This window comes from Tachypleus tridentatus, chromosome 11 (genome assembly GCF_004210375.1).
Source record: "Tachypleus tridentatus isolate NWPU-2018 chromosome 11, ASM421037v1, whole genome shotgun sequence".
Lineage (NCBI taxonomy): Eukaryota > Metazoa > Arthropoda > Merostomata > Xiphosura > Limulidae > Tachypleus > Tachypleus tridentatus.
Window position 1 is genome coordinate 66,159,157 of NC_134835.1, and position 16,304 is coordinate 66,175,460.

Below are 16,304 nucleotides of genomic sequence, written 5' to 3' on the forward strand. Positions count from 1 at the left end.
GATACTAGGGTATTCCTTATTTCATTAATGTCTATTATTACTGTGTTATTGATCTATGTACGCAAAATAATCTGCATCCTTGAATAAAGTTTGTCTAAATCAGAGATTTCTGTAATACCTTCAATACAGCTTCTAGGTATGAGAAACAATAGAAGATTTATGTGTTCCATGTGGCTGATTGCGGAGATCTTTAAGAGATGCTCTTTCTTCTTTTATATCTTTTTTTCTTTCCATACAACTTTCAGAAAACCATTAGCAACCACTTAGTTAGATGACTTTCCTTAAACAGGCTGAGCTTGTCATGCGTCAAACAACCACGTGCAGCTGAAACCACGCCCGTGATTGGTTACAGCTCTTGGGAGAACCAGAGAAACTATAACTTGAGAGACTAGGAATGATAAAGTCAGTTCTTCAGAAGAATATACATTTTGTCTCTCCTCTCCAACTCTAAAGTATGCAAGCAATAAACGCTGTTACAGTGAAGGCAAAGTTCCCCATCAAAAGCTACAGTGTTGAGGTAGGTTCACGATTTAAAGTAAATTGTCGTCTTAGTTTAATCTGACTTAAACTAAGACTTAAACTTCCTTGCAAATGGAAGCATTTTTCCATCATAAAAATGGAATCAACTAATCTTACTAGAACTTTCATTAAAAACTTTAAGAAACAGAGAACTGATGGTTCAGTGAGTGGTAAAAAATTATAACTTTCCGTCCAAAGATGGTTTTTAACTAGAAAAATTAAAATGCATTCGTTACGTTTTCCTGTTCATTGATAATTAAAAAAAAAACACAATCTCAGGTACAAAGATACGATAAATCTCATTGGCTATTCCTTTTAACTACCTGTTTTCATGCATAATTGATACCATCTGTACAGCTTTAATCTGATATAAAAGCAATTCACCAAGATTTCTTGAATTAAAAGCTCATAGAGTATTAAATAAAGTCTCGATTTTTAACAGAGAATATTGTCCTTTCATGTTTTTTTTGTGAGTTTTGCTTTTTCTTTTCACGAAACAGATGCTAGGACTTGCGTGACTTGTACTGTTAAATGCACCGTCACAGAATTATGTTAATTAGCAATAAAGAAAACGAAAATTATACTTTCGTGCCTAAAAATTCAGTATCGCTAATTTCTGAATTCTAGAAAGTACAATGAAATATGTAGTAATTAAACGATTGAATAAAAACAACAAGACAGAACAAGGGTAACCGAAGAATTATCTATTATTAGAGGTACAAATATCGAGACACGCGGTGGTGTGTTGTGCAAGCAAAACAACACACTGTGTGTTAATAACAGGAGTAATAGCTTAACAAGTTTACAGCTTCTTTATCTCGGAGTTCTGTAATCCAAACTATGACATACTTTTTAATGCGTGTGCTGTACTGGACACTTACTTTACATACAAGATTTCAAGGCAATCCATTAATAAATACCTGAGATAAAATATTTCCAATTTTGATTGAGTTTCTTTTTACTCGCACAAAAATTACGGAAACTTTATTTGACAGAAAGACATACTTACTTCTTCTGGATCTTTTTCAGATTTGGAACACTGATAGAACTTTAGAACCTACAAATAGAAGCTTTAGTTAGCGTAAATATAAGCCACACATGGAACGTTTTTTAACAAAACCACTCAAATAGAACGGACATTTTTGGCCTGGCATGGCCAGGTAGTTAAGGCACTCGATCCGTAATTCGAGGGTCGCGGGTTCGAATCCACGTCACACCAAACATGCTCGCATTATAATGTGACGGTTAATCCCACTATTCGTTGGTAAAAGAGTAGCCCAAGAGTTGGCAGTGGGTGGTGGTGACTAGCTACCTTTCTTCTAGTCTTACATTGCTAAAGTAGGGATAGCTAGCGCAGATAACCCTAGTGTAGCTTTGCACGAAATTCTAAAACAAACAAACAAACAAACAAAAGAATTGAAATGAAGAATAATTTAATAAAGTTTATGATCTAAACGAATCAAAGGGAATAAACTCTAATGATGATCAAGCTGCCTTGTTATACAGTAAACCTCAAATAGGCCAAGCTTTGTCAACATTAGCACAAAATGGTCATGCTACAAGTATCCATGCGTTATGAAATTATCTAAATGTATAAACATATTTATTTTAGCGATGTTTATTTTAATAAATTAACTATTTCTTATACATTTATAGAAACTAATATTTATCAGTTATTTTGATAAACATATTCTACACACATAACTCTTTTTAGTTAATGTTTATGTAATTTAAAAGTACCCTTTAAATAATTCAAATTAAAGTTTAAAAAATGCAGTACAATTATAAGCGTATATTGTTAATGGGGCATTTTCAGATCCTAAGTTAATATGTTTCTAATATTAACTCGATTGGTATGCTCGTTACTTACAAAATACGACAAAAAATCTTGAAAGTGTGTAAGATACATTTCGTCCCAGTATTAAAATAGCAAAATCCGATATATAGTAGATGGTTTGTGTTTCCTTCGTATAAGCATTCTGCATAGCGAAAAGACACTTGTCACTGAAATATGGAAGAAAAATATAGTTTTGAAGGAGCTTTAACTTTGTAAACATTTTAAGCAGCAAGATTAGACTGCAGTAATCAAATGTTCTGATATCTCAAAGCAAATTAAGGTGCCAAGATATGTGAATGAAATTAACCCTTCTATCGGTTCCGATTAGTCACTTTGACCAAGCTTTACAAAAGTGAAGCTTTATTAAAATCTTCAGATCTTTTAGAACATTTTCTAAGTAGTTTTTGTGGCAAAACACTCTTATCGAACTTCTTTAGATCACATAATGAAATACAACAGCTTTAAGACTTGTCCACCTTTTTTAAAGTCTTGTGCTATTCCACATATGTGCCCCCAAGTGGCACAGAGGTATGATTGCGGACTCGCAGCGCTAGGAAGCGGGTTTCGGTATTCATGGTGAGCAGAGTGCTTATAGCCCATTGTGTAGCATTGTGCTTAATTTAAAACAGCAACAACAATCCACACATGTATATGATTGTTTTCTTACTTTAAAGTCTCCTGCACGACAGCTTTATCCCATATCTACACGAATAAAAACATAATTTATGCTTTTAAATTTGATACTAACTGCAAACTTTTTTTCTCTGATACCATAAACACGAGTTGCAGGTTTGAAGTTAGAGATTGCCACAAAACATAAAATATTCTATTTCTCGAAAGCTTTGTTTCTGTTTATTTTAAGTTTGATTTGGATTTCATGCAAAACGAGAGTATCTGCGATAGCTGTTCCTAATTTAACAGGGAAAGGGAAAGGCAACTAACTCCTAGGCTATTATTTTATCAACAAATAATGGGATTGAACGTAACACTATAACACCCCCATGGTTTATTGTATATTTATTTACTTCGCGAAGTTATGTAAATCGGTTTGTTTGAAGCACCTCTATGCAATTAAAAAAGCGTTAATACTTACTTTACATTTTATTTATGTAATAAAAGACCTAAAAACCACACGTTTGAAAATTTTCACAGCTTATTAGGAAAAGGAGTGATGTAAGATACATTAATATAGTACTTTTTCGTATAAGATACATTAGTTTAATACTTTTGCTACTAAGAAAGCCAAAATAAGTCTAGAAATATCTTTATTTAATTTTGAAGATCGCACTGCATCAAAAAAATTTTTTTTACGATTCCCACAGAAACTGTCACCGACAAGGTGGCTTTGACAATTATTTTGTGTAGAAACATATAATAAAGCTGTTAAATCGTGACCTGTTTAGAAGGGAAATTGTAAAGAAAGTTATATGATACGAGAAAATAACATAGTTTTAAAAACACATAAAAATAAATTTGTTTTCTTATATTATAAAATTCTCTTAGTTATACAAGTTGTATCTGATGATTTTCTCTAACTGTATGTGGTCAAAACACACGTAAGATATTGTTTTTTAGAATGAGTTATATGTCCAGATATTGCTGCATCACACCAATCATGCAACTCAGAAAGTTACAGATTAAATTCAGACATAGGAAGTTTACAAAATCTTCATGCAACTAATCTGAAATATTTATAACGATTAATTTAGATCTTCGAAAGCGAACAAAAGGTGAGCGTTGAGAAAAGTAAAAAAAAAATCACTGCTAGCAACTTCGTCCACTTTTCTCTGATGTTTAATTGAACAAAGGAATTGTTGTCGGTTAAAGTGAATTTTATTTTTAACAAAAGCCGCAGATCCCCGCTGATCAGGCTAGGCATGGCTAGATGGTCAGAGCGTTCAACTTTCAACATGAGGGTCGCGGGTTCGAATACCCCTTACACTAAACATGCCGTGGGGACGTTATAGTGTGACGATCAGTCTTACTAAAAAAAAAAGAGTAACCCAAGAGTTGGCCGTGGATGGTGATAACTGGTTACTTTCCCATTAGTCGTTCTCTGCTGCCCCCCAGTGGCTCAGTGGTGTGTCTGCGGACTTACAAACCTAAAATCCGGGTTTCCATACCCGTGGTGGGCAGATCACAGATAGTTTTTTGTGTAGCTTTGTGCTTAATTCAAAACAACAACATTTTTCACTGCTAAGTTAGAAATGGTTAGCGAAGGTACCCACTGTGTAGCTTTGTGCGAACTTTCATACACACCAGTTAGTGGACTCTATCAAACAGACAGATCCATCAATGCATACGAGTACTTTATTGTATAGTCCTATTTACAGATTCATCAATGCATACGAGTACTTTATTGTATAGTCCTATTTACAGATTCATCAATGCATACGAGTACTTTATTGTATAGTCCTATTTACAGATTCATCAATGCATACGAGTACTTTATTGTATAGTCCTATTTACAGATTCATCAATGCATACGAGTACTTTATTGTATAGTCCTAATTAGAGAAAAATATCCCCGATTTTTTTTCAATAATGTCAGTAAGACCTTAAAGAAGTAATATGAAGGACAGGCAATAAAACAAAGTTTTAGTTAATTAATATAACTACAGCTCTAAATTAATCTTCAGAGTTTTTCTCTACCTTACTTAATGATGTGTAATATTTTCTGAAATCGGTTTAAGAAACAACAACGAAAGATAATTAAAATATCATCCATTCTTCTCAAAAACTGGTTAGTAAAGACATAGCATATATTTTAATGATTAATTTTCTGTAGAGAATAATAAAGGATCAACTAATAACAATAATAATGGGCCCTACCATCAACTACTAAATATATTTTTCAGCTTTTGGGTTTTCTTTCGCGTCATAAATTCCGACGGAGCAGGGATGTCTTTATAAGAGTGAAAGTAAGACAAAATGTAATAACATGCCTGCTACACTGTATCAGTTACAAAGAAACGTAACCGTCACCAATGACAGGAAAAGTTTATCTAACAAAAGCGCCCTGGCATGGCCAGGCGGGTTAAGACATTCGACTGGTAATCTGAGGGTCGCGGGTTCGAATCCTAGTCACACCAAATATACTCGCCCTTTCAGCCGTGGGGGCTTTATAACGTGACGGTCAATCCCACTATTCGTTGGTAAAAGAGTAGCTCAAGAGTTGGCGGTGGGTGGTGATGACTAGCTACCTTCCCTCTAGTTTTACACTGCTAAATTAGGGACGGCTAGCGCAGATAGTCCTCATGTAGCTTTGCGCAAAATTTAAAACAAACCAAACAAATATACAGCACTACACTAAGCTCTAGGAAGCCTCGAGCTGAGATAGAACAAGGGACCCTACATTTTGGTCTATATATCTTATAGATATACGAAGAGTATTTGTATGTTGAACATTCCAAATTGAATAAACAAGCAACAGCACAAAATATATATTTATATACAATATCAATTTAAAAAAAAAACAACTTTATATTTGATGTGTCAAGTTATAGACAGTGTCTTGAAATTAGTCTATTCGTGAAATCTTCTGGTGGTACAGCGATAAATTTACGGACTTATTCTCCGCGTTGTATACAGCAAATAGTCCAACAAACTATTCAAGAAAGAATCAGGAAACGGAAAATATGAATTATGAACAGAAATCAAAGCCATTGACTACTATAAAAAGTTTTGCTGATTTTTGGTGGGGGGATTATACCTTGGTTAGATTGTTCATTAATCCGGTGCTGCCTGTAAATAAATGAAGCCAATGTGCAGAAGAATGTACTATAGAAAAGATTGTAGAATCTGAACAACAGCTCATAGAAGATGTCTCATCAGAAGAGAGCTCTATGCAGTTTCTAAGATTTTGTTATTTTTTACCTAATTACACAAGAGAACACATTCATTTTTGCTCTTGCACGCGGTCTCTTTTCACATGAAATACCACCAGTTTGCGCTGAGGAAAATTGAAAAATTCATATTTAACATTAAGGTTATAAATAGATGAAGACATGTAGATGCAAGCATTGATTAAGTTATATGCTGTTTCGCAGTACGATAAGTGATATCCTTTCCAGAAATTAATTAAATAACTTAACCATGTCTAAGCACTTATTAACGATCTTGTTCTCTTGCTATTCGATTCCTTAATTAAAAACTACAATCTCATTTTAAAACGTGAGTGTTTGCCACAGTTATAATTTTCAGTCTAATTAGAACTCAAAGCTAACTGGTCTTAGTGATCGAAGATTCATATGATTCATATTTAGTCGTCCCAATCTAGACTACTGCTCAAAGACAGGACGACCAGTCACCAACATCCACAGCAACAAGGACCTTGTAAGACCTGTAAGCAGAATAATGGACTTGATTATAACTTTATAACGCCCTCGCAGCTGAAAACAAAATGTGTACTTAGAGGTATTACGACTCAAACTTTGGTCCTGATACTAATCATTAAACCACGAAAGGCAGATGTTGAATTCTTACAAAAAAGGGAGAGCTGTGTTACTTCATAGGATGTGCAGAGAGCATATAGTACATTAAGAAAATATATTATAAGAAACATAACAACAATTAGTAAAACAAATGTTTTTAGAAGGTATTACGTGCTCAGTCTATAAATCTTAAGATTCATGGTTCGTGGCATGTTGCTGGAGAAACGCGCTTTGTTCTTTATGGCCGTGAGTGAGCCGTAAGCTTATACTCACAGAAGCTCATGCGTGTTTAAAAAATTCATGATTTCTTAGAAAAGAAATAGGTAGTACATAGTATCACGTTTTTAGCTAACCTCAGATTTTTCAGTTATCAGCTCAGTTTGGTGTAAGGGGTTTACTGTTATACATTAATTTAATATATATCTTTGCTTCAGTTTAATGTATATTTATAAGTGCATGTAACATATATTGTTAAATCTGTATTGCGAAATTTCCGCTTGTTTTCTAAATTTGTAGAAGATTCTGAAGTGTAAGAATCAATAATCTATATATGTATGTAAATCCCAGTATTGTTGGGCCAACTGAACTTTCGTCATTCTTGACTAATGAGTATAAAAGGTAGCCATCGTAACACCATAGGTATCGAAACCCGGTTTTGAGCTGTGTGAGTCTGCAGAAATACCGCTGCGCCACTGGGGAGGAACAAGCGAAGTGTAACAATACCAACATTGAATTCGCTCCTCGTGAACCGTCAATAAAATATTAAGTTTCAGGCCAGCTAGAAGACTCAGTGTTGTTTGCAAGTTTCGTGGTGACGAGAAACCCACCTGAAGCAAAAATATATCTGAAGACTGTTATATATATATTTTAATATAGATATTTGTTTCCGTTTAATATATATTTAGAAATGTGTATAACATATATTGTTAAATGTGTATTGCGAATGTTCCGCCTATTTTCTAAATTTGTAGAAGATTCTCGAGCGTAAGAATCAATAATCTATATGCGTATAGATACATGCAAATAAATTGTTAATCTGAAAATGACGAAAGGAGGTCTAAACGTTGTTCTCTACTTTATTTTAATAGAAGTTTTAATACCCATATCAGCCGTCTTGAGATACATATTTGTAAGTTTGTAAACATCTTGTATATAAATCATAACTTGTGATAACCGTTATTATAAATTGTATTGGTGTTTGTATAATATGAAACAATATTTATGTTAAGAGCGTAAACTGTTTGTGTCAATCATGTTGGCAAATATCGTAAATGTGATGCATATTGACATTTGATTAACTTTTAAATTCAAATTCATATTTCCGGCTATTTGAAATCGTAATACGTTAACACACGTAACATAATAACTTGGTGACTCGTTCGAGGTAAATTGTAATACGTAATACTGGAAAGCGGAAATGATGAGTTGTTGATGCAAACCATCATGAGAGAAACCATACATATTAAATTAAGACCAACACAAAGATAAACTAAAAATTACAAACGGAACTTAGAACTAAATATACGAAATGAAGTTCAAAGCAAACAGCTTGGATAGCAATAAAAATTAGGAATTTCCAAAAAACAGCAAAAAGAGTGAAACACAATCAAATTAAAAAAAGAAAAAGAAACGAGCCTTAAACTTGGGACATTACAGAAGTGCAAAACTGAAGAACCGATCTAACTGGTAAAGCCAGATAAACTTCTGGTACGATGAGCTATTTGTAAGGAAACCAGACCTTTATCTTATAGAGATACAAAAACTCTGGACTTACTGAAACAACAAATAAATGTATCGGAAAAGTACCGAAATTCAGGATCATGTGAAACATTGAGTATCTTTCTCAGATCGCTACATAAACTCTGGGCATATGACTTGAGGAGTCAGGGAAACTATGGATTCACTGAAGCAATGAACAAAGGTATCGGATCCTTTAAAAAGTTCAAGACCGAGTGAGACGATGTCTTTCTTAGATCGTTATAAAACTGTAGGATCAATTAAAACACTGATCCAGGAAGTATGTGTTGACTAAAACACTAAACAGAGCTCTCAAAGTGTTACTGAAACTAAAACTCATGATCAGGTGAACATTAAATAGAACTGACATCGACTGCAAAACAATAAAACCACCAACAACAAAAAACGAGGTTCAGCAGATTTCACAGAATGCTAGAAAAACTTAGGTGGATTGAAACAATGAATGCATGAACGTCACAGTGATACAAAAACTCAGAACATACAAATTACAGTGGGTTATCTAATCAAACTGATTCACGCCTCGGGTTAATGGGGCTTCGCGAAAAACTTAATATTGTTGAACGAAAGATGTATTTGTTTATTTTAGGGACAGGAAGTAGTTTAAGCAATATGTTGGTTTCTATGACATCTTTATTCGATATTGTTGAATGAAATATCCATTTTTTTTTCAGGGGTGTTCACACGATGATAATAATGGTTTCTAAGACCAGGTCGAAAGACATGCCTTTAACGTGAGGGTCATGAATTTATATTGTTTTATCACAATGTATTAATTTCAAACTCTCATACTTATAAATTAATATACACAGTTCCTTTCTAAATCGTTTAATGTCTTTCACAGCAGACTGAATCTTTAATGGGTGTTATTTACTAGCTGCCACATAATTCTATGCGCCCGAAGGACAGATTTAATAGTTTTCTAACGATAGCCACTTTAAATATGATAACAAAGAACTATGAAAATAATGTAATTCTTATTAGTATTTTTATTTTTATTCTTTTGCAGCTCGATTGTTTTTTGTGTGATTTATATGCAATAGTGCCGTCATATCAACATTAAAAATCCCTGAGACAGTAATTGTCTCATATATTTTAATTTATTGAATTTAAAATTTTAAGAAACAGAAACAACAACTAAAAATGCGGCTGTTAATAAAAAAGCGACATTACAGAAAATAACCAGAGTTTCATAAAACCAGTATTAATGATTATTATAGGCCGGCATGGATGTTTAATAAAGTTTTCTTTACATCTACATACGTGTGTTATGACACTTAAACAGAAACACACAAAGCAGTTTTATTGCAAAACTGTAAAAATCTTTAAGGCAATACATTTTTTTTAAAAAAATCATAACCAACGTTATTATCTCATACACCTCGTGGTCTCGTGTTGCTCTCTTCTGGAGGTTTCAATCGCTCGGTGGGAAACAGTTCCCGTGCAATGGTATTCTTCATTCTCCAAGCCAACTTGATATGGTAATAAAGTAGCTTTCAGACTTAAGACGTATATAAGAAAATATTAATGTCCATGTGTACACAGGAATACAATAGCGAACCGAGACGATGGTATTGTTCCCGTTACTCTAACGCGGCCGGAGTTAATAATGGATCCTTTCTAGTTAATCCCACGTTTATCACAAGTTACATAGAAACCTAGACGAGCGAAGTTTCTAATCCTGTTTCTGACGGCGTCGTGGCATTGCTCTTTGACCGGCTGTTCCATTAGTCACGGAAAGTCAAAAGGATTTCTACAAAAGCTTTGATTTCTTTCTTACTGAACTTAAGAGTTTGTCTCTCATTGTATTGTTTCATAGAAATTTCTTCCTAACCTTTACGTTAACCAAGTTTTTTATGAGCTCTTAGCTCTTAATAGTTGATAGAAAACATTAGTTGCCAGATTATATCGTAAACCATGAAGATGTATAACAATTGTAGCATATTGTTTATCAAAACAGATGTATATAACATGAATTATCTGAAGTTGGCCTTCTACATCTTGTAGAATGAGTTATTACAGTGAGTAGTGAAATCCATTACCTCTTAGAGGTAGAACAGACTAAGTAAGAAACTATTAATTTTCTGAAGCCTAGTTTCTATGAGCACAGAGTTGATAATGGTCGAGTTACCACGTCATTGTATCGAACTTAGCACATTCTCTTACAAACCACGGAGATATTACGTTACAAAAATGCCAAACAACATTTACTGATTATATAATGCTATAAACTCTATATTGGATGTTATAATTTGATTCATTATTGTGTATTCGATTTTGACGTTTATTGTTGTTGATAATTTTAGCGAAAAACTACACGATGGGTTAATTCGGTTCTGTTCAACACAGGAAATCGAACCCTGAACTTTAGCGATATAAGTCCGTATACTTAATGCTGATATATTGGAAAACGAAGTTTAACGATAAAAAGAACAATATTTCTGACAAAAAACATACTTATTTTACCGAAACATATACATTTCAGAATACAACTATTTCCAACTTTAGTATTTACAACAGGATTATAGATACTTTTATCTTAATTAAAACGCCCAAAACGAAATAAGGAAGTTATAAAAGAAATAAATCAACATTTGCAATATGTAAAACCAAGGTAAAAAACAACAGCTGTAAGGAATATTATGTATTTTTGAATGTGGGGAAATATTATTTTATGTTTTATTTTCCAGATTATGATAATATTTGTTTTTCTTAATATAGATGGTTAATATAACAGGTGTAAATATTTGGTTTGTATTTCGCGCAGAACTACTCGAAGGCTATCTGCGCTAGTCGTCCTTAATTTAGCAGTGATACATCACCATCCATCGCCAACTCTTGGGCTACTCTTTTATCAACAAATAGTAGGATTGGTCGTCAAATTATAACGCCCCTACGGCTGAAAGGCGAGCATGTTTGGTGTGACGGGGATTCGAACCCGAGGATTACGAGTCGAGTGCCTTAACCATCTGACCATGTCGGACCTAGTGTAAATATGCACAAGACATGAACAAAATTAGGAAATTGGAAGTTACTCTTTATAGTGAAATAACTTTGAATGTATATAGACTAATCTGAAGTTAGCTGGAAGTTAGTAACTATTTAATGTGTTTTGACTGATTTTTAAGGTTACATTTTGTTTACCAAAGTATGGTGGGCATCAGTTTATAGTAAGTTTTGTTACTGTACGTAACGTGAGTTGATTTGCGAACGTCTTAGTAAGAAAGTGGCAAATGTTTTTTGCCAATAAATATTTTGGTTAACTGTTGCATTTCAGTGTATTCTGAATTATAGGCTCTGTTTAGGGAGCAGATTGGGAGTTACGTGTAGAACCAAGCATGTGTGTTCACTGTAAACAGACATACAAAAGTGTAGTGGTATATGAAAGTATCTAGAAAAGGTTGTTGGTTTGAACTTTACAAGCAAATTTGATAGCGAGGTGAAGCGAGTTGAGAGATTCTAGAAAATAAATTTAAACCATTCGTCTTGATTGTGGAAAAGCACAGATGGTAACACAGCTGTTGAGCGAATTCTGCTTAAAGTAACAGAAATATTAGGTAGTGTCGCGCCAACTGGCAACACTCTATGGTTTGACAAAGAGGATATTGTTAAATAAAAATCGTGTTGTTGTTTTTTGGTAAAATACAGGATGGTGTTAACTGAACAAACAGAGAGACTATAAGGGAGATATTGTTGCTTTTAAGCTTATATAAACAGATATCAATAGCTCCATCTAAATGTACATTGGTAAGGTAGGTGTTAACGTTGAAAGTAGCTAGTAAGTGATTGCCAGCGTTGCAATTTAACTTACTTCATATGGAAAAATTAAAGAAATCCCAAACAGTAAAATTATTATTATTTTTTTTTTTTTGTGATTATTGTGATACGAGGAATTTAACATGTTTATAGCTGGGTGTGCCCATGAAGGCAGGGAGGGATATACTACAAGCTTGTAAAATTTAGAGAAGTCATAAAAAATACTATAACGTCATGTGTAGGGTACAAGGAATGAAAAACGTTACATAATAACATTTGTTTTGAGATAGATCCTTTACGGCTAAAATTTCTTTGTATATTTGAAGACTAGAGTGTTTTATAATGTTACAGATCCAAGAGATGATGATGGCAAGTTTATTTACTTAGATAATGTTAATGGGATTGATTCAGTTTCTCTTCGAATTGATTGGGAATAGCTTTGAGGTTGTAAGGTAACAATTATAAGGGAAAAATGTACATATTTTGATTTTGTTAAGGAAGCGAAAAAAGTTAAAGTCTTCAGCTAGAGCAAAATGTATAATAGTTACTCATTGTGAGTTTATTCAGGTTAATAATTAACTTTCTTGGATCAGAAGTGAAATTGTTTGTTCACCTTTACACATTCACACATTGTACGTGTTCTAATTGAACGATTTATCTATAGTTCACTCAGCTTCTGGTGTAGTTCAATGTAATCAAACCTGGTAATCTGTTTACAGATAAAATACATTTACTGAATTCCTCACACATTTCTATCGCTTTTGCCACCCTGGTGGGCTAGCAGTAAATTTACAGACTTACAATGCTAAATCCAAGGTTCGATTCCACATGGTAGACATAGCAGATTGCACAATGTAGATTTGCTCTAAAACAAACAATGAAAATAATGAACAATTCTACCATCTTTACTCATAAAAGCCTCGTTTCCCAGTGGCACAGTCTGCGGATTTCGATACTCGTGATGGGCACAGCATAAATAGTCCATTTTGAAGCCTTAAGCTTAACTACAAACAAACAAAAAGTTATAAAGTAACTTTTCTATCCGCTTTTTAAATACAGCCTATAACCTATACGTAACATATTTGATAAGTATTTCAATCAGGATATATTGAAACGCAGCAGCTAACCAAAACATTCATTGGAAAAAAAACATTTGCCTCTTTCTTAATAAGTTCACAAACCTACTCACATTACCTACAGTACCAAAACTCACAATATATTCATGCCTACCATACCTTGGGAAACAAAATGTAACCCTAAAAATTAATTTAAACGCATATTATATCGTTACTATCTCCTAGTGTATAGATTAGTCTATACACATTCAAAGTTATTTCACCATAAAGAGTGCCCACCAATTTCCCAGTGTTTATGTCTTATGTATATTTAAATGTGTAGAGGCTGAAAGCCTTCTGTGTTGACAAAAATAAACTCTATCTAAAGGTAAGAGGTTGTCAAGATATGGATGTGCCTATAAAAACAACAACATGAAAATATTAAGCAACCCCTGTTTCTCCTGGACAGTTAAACGAAGTGAATAAAGAGGTCACAAATTGCCCCCCGCTAGTACAGCGGTATGTCTCCGGATTTACAACGCTAAAATCAGGGATTCGATTCCCCTCGGTGGGCTGAGCAGATAGCCCTTTGTGGCTTTGCTATATGAAAAACACAAACACAGGTCACAAATTATTAAAATTTTCTATCCTCGGCAAAGCCAATAATGATATGGAACTACTAATTAAAGCAACACGTTACATAAACAAGTTTTGTTTTGTTTGCTTGTTTTTTTTTCAACTTCGCGCAAAGCTACTCGAGGGCTATCTGGGCTAGCCGTCTCTAATTTAGTAGTATAAGAGTAGAGGGAAGGTAGATAGTCATCACCACCCACTGCCAACTCTTGGGCTACTCTTTTACCAATGAATAGTGGGATTAACAATCACATTATAACGCTCCTACAGCTGAAAAGGCGAGCACATTTGGTACGACTGGGATTCGAACCCATGATCCTCAGATTACGAGTCAGGCCTTATCCCACCTGGCCATGCCGGGCCACATATTGCTGACTTTAGGAAAGAATTGTCTATGTAAGGCCCGGCATGGCCAGGTGGGTTAAGGCGTTCGACTCGTAATCTGAGGGTTACGGGTAGCCCAAGAGTTGACAGTGAGTGGTGATGACTAGCTGCCTTCCCTCTAGTCTTATAGTGCTAAATTAAAGATGGCTAGTGCAGATAGCCCTATTGAAGCTTTTCGCGAGATTCAAAAAGAAACTCGGCAATACGTAGTCTTCCTTTAACTCTTAATATTACGAATTACAAATTCTCTATTGCGGCATATCATTGTTATATTTCAGTTTAAAAACATATGTTTTGTTTCACACGTTTCTCTTCATTTTCCCAATTCACATTCAAAATCAGAGGCGTGTAAAAATAACATTTTGGGTTTTGTTTTTTTCTATTTCTTACAAGTCGCTATCCAAGAGACCTTTCATGTATCACCTGAACCTATCAAGTTATATCTGCAGTATATGTGACTTTATCAGAAACTTAAGCCTCTTTGTTTCCAGTATTTCATCAGCGCTAGGCGTTTAAATTGATACTCTTTTAGTAGTACTCTGTATATAGAAATGGCATTTCAGATAATTTTGTCTCTCATAAGCCAGTCCAACAGATGAGTTCTGGTACTAAACTAAAATAATCTTGACTAGTGAGTTGTGTGTGTCTTTTCTTATAGCAAAGCCACATCGGGCTATCTGCTGAGCCCACCGAGAGGAATCGAACTCCTGATTTTAGAGTTGTAAATCCATAGGCATACCATTGTACCAGTGGGGGACAACAGCGAGTTGTGGAAGACTAGAGATAGAACTTACATGCCTCTAATTTTGAATCCAAATTCAGCAAATTAAGTGTGTGTGTTTTATATAAATACCATGTCGGGCTGTCTGCTGTGTTCACTAAGGAGAAACAAACCCCCTGTCTCCACAACAGGCAATTGCCGTCCATTCTACAAAGCTTCATCATAAATACTCCGTCTAAACAATCTATCAAAGAAAAACTTGTTCTAATTTTTCAGTTATGTTACCAAGAATATGTCGTTTATGTATGTGTGTGTGTATAACGTTATTTATCTAACTTTCATATGGATGTTATACGGTTATGTATGCATCTATAGTAATGAAAACTAGAATGTCGGTGGAAAAACACCATTAAGATGTTTCACATCAAGAAATCGTATCAGTATAGTGTCAAGTAAGGTATTTCAAACGACAGTTTTATGGTTTAAACAACATCACTCAAAATTATGAGTTTATTTCTAGCAAGATACTACAATCACAATTAACTCATAGGCTTAATAAAGTTCGTGGGTTCGTCTGGATTAATCGGAACAAATAAACTCCACATACTTTCTACATCTTATACATACATTAAATAAAGGTTTGTGGAATTAAGCATACAGCTTACTACTCGTTGCCTTCAAATACACAGAAACTACTAAAGTTTGTGTTGTACTTCCAAATACACAAAACCTACTAAATTTGTGTTGTACTTCCAAATACACACAAACTACTAAAGTTTGTGCTGTACTTCCAAATACACAGAAGCTACTAAAGTTTGTGTTGTACTTCCAAATACACAGAAGCTACTAAAGTTCGTGTTATACTTCTAAATACACAGAAGCTACTAAAGTTTGTGTTGTACTTCCCAATACACAGAAGCTACTAAAGTTTGTGTTGTACTTCCAAATACACAAAACCTACTAAATTTGTGTTGTACACCAAATACACACAAACTACTAAAGTTTGTGCTGCACGTCCAAATACACAAAAGCTACTAAAGTTTGTGTTGTACTTCCAAATACACACAAACTACTAAATTTGTGTTGTACTTCCAAAAACACACAAACTACTAAAGTTTGTGCTGTACGTCCAAATACACAAAAGCTACTAAAGTTTGTGTTATACTTCTAAATACACAGAAGCTACTAAAGTTTGTGTTGTACTTCCCAAT

At 34.1% G+C, this 16,304-nt stretch overlaps 1 protein-coding gene across 1 annotated transcript in view; it reads left to right on the forward strand.

Annotated features, from left to right (window-relative positions):
• Nucleotides 1–379: 379 nt before the first annotated feature.
• Nucleotides 380–16,304, forward strand: part of ple (tyrosine hydroxylase ple) — an 82,299-nt gene continuing 66,374 nt past the window's right edge. The window contains exon 1 of the mRNA XM_076467668.1: nt 380–517. Coding sequence (XP_076323783.1) covers nt 455–517 — 63 coding nt within the window. The 5' untranslated portion in view covers nt 380–454. The remainder of the gene's footprint in view (nt 518–16,304) is intronic.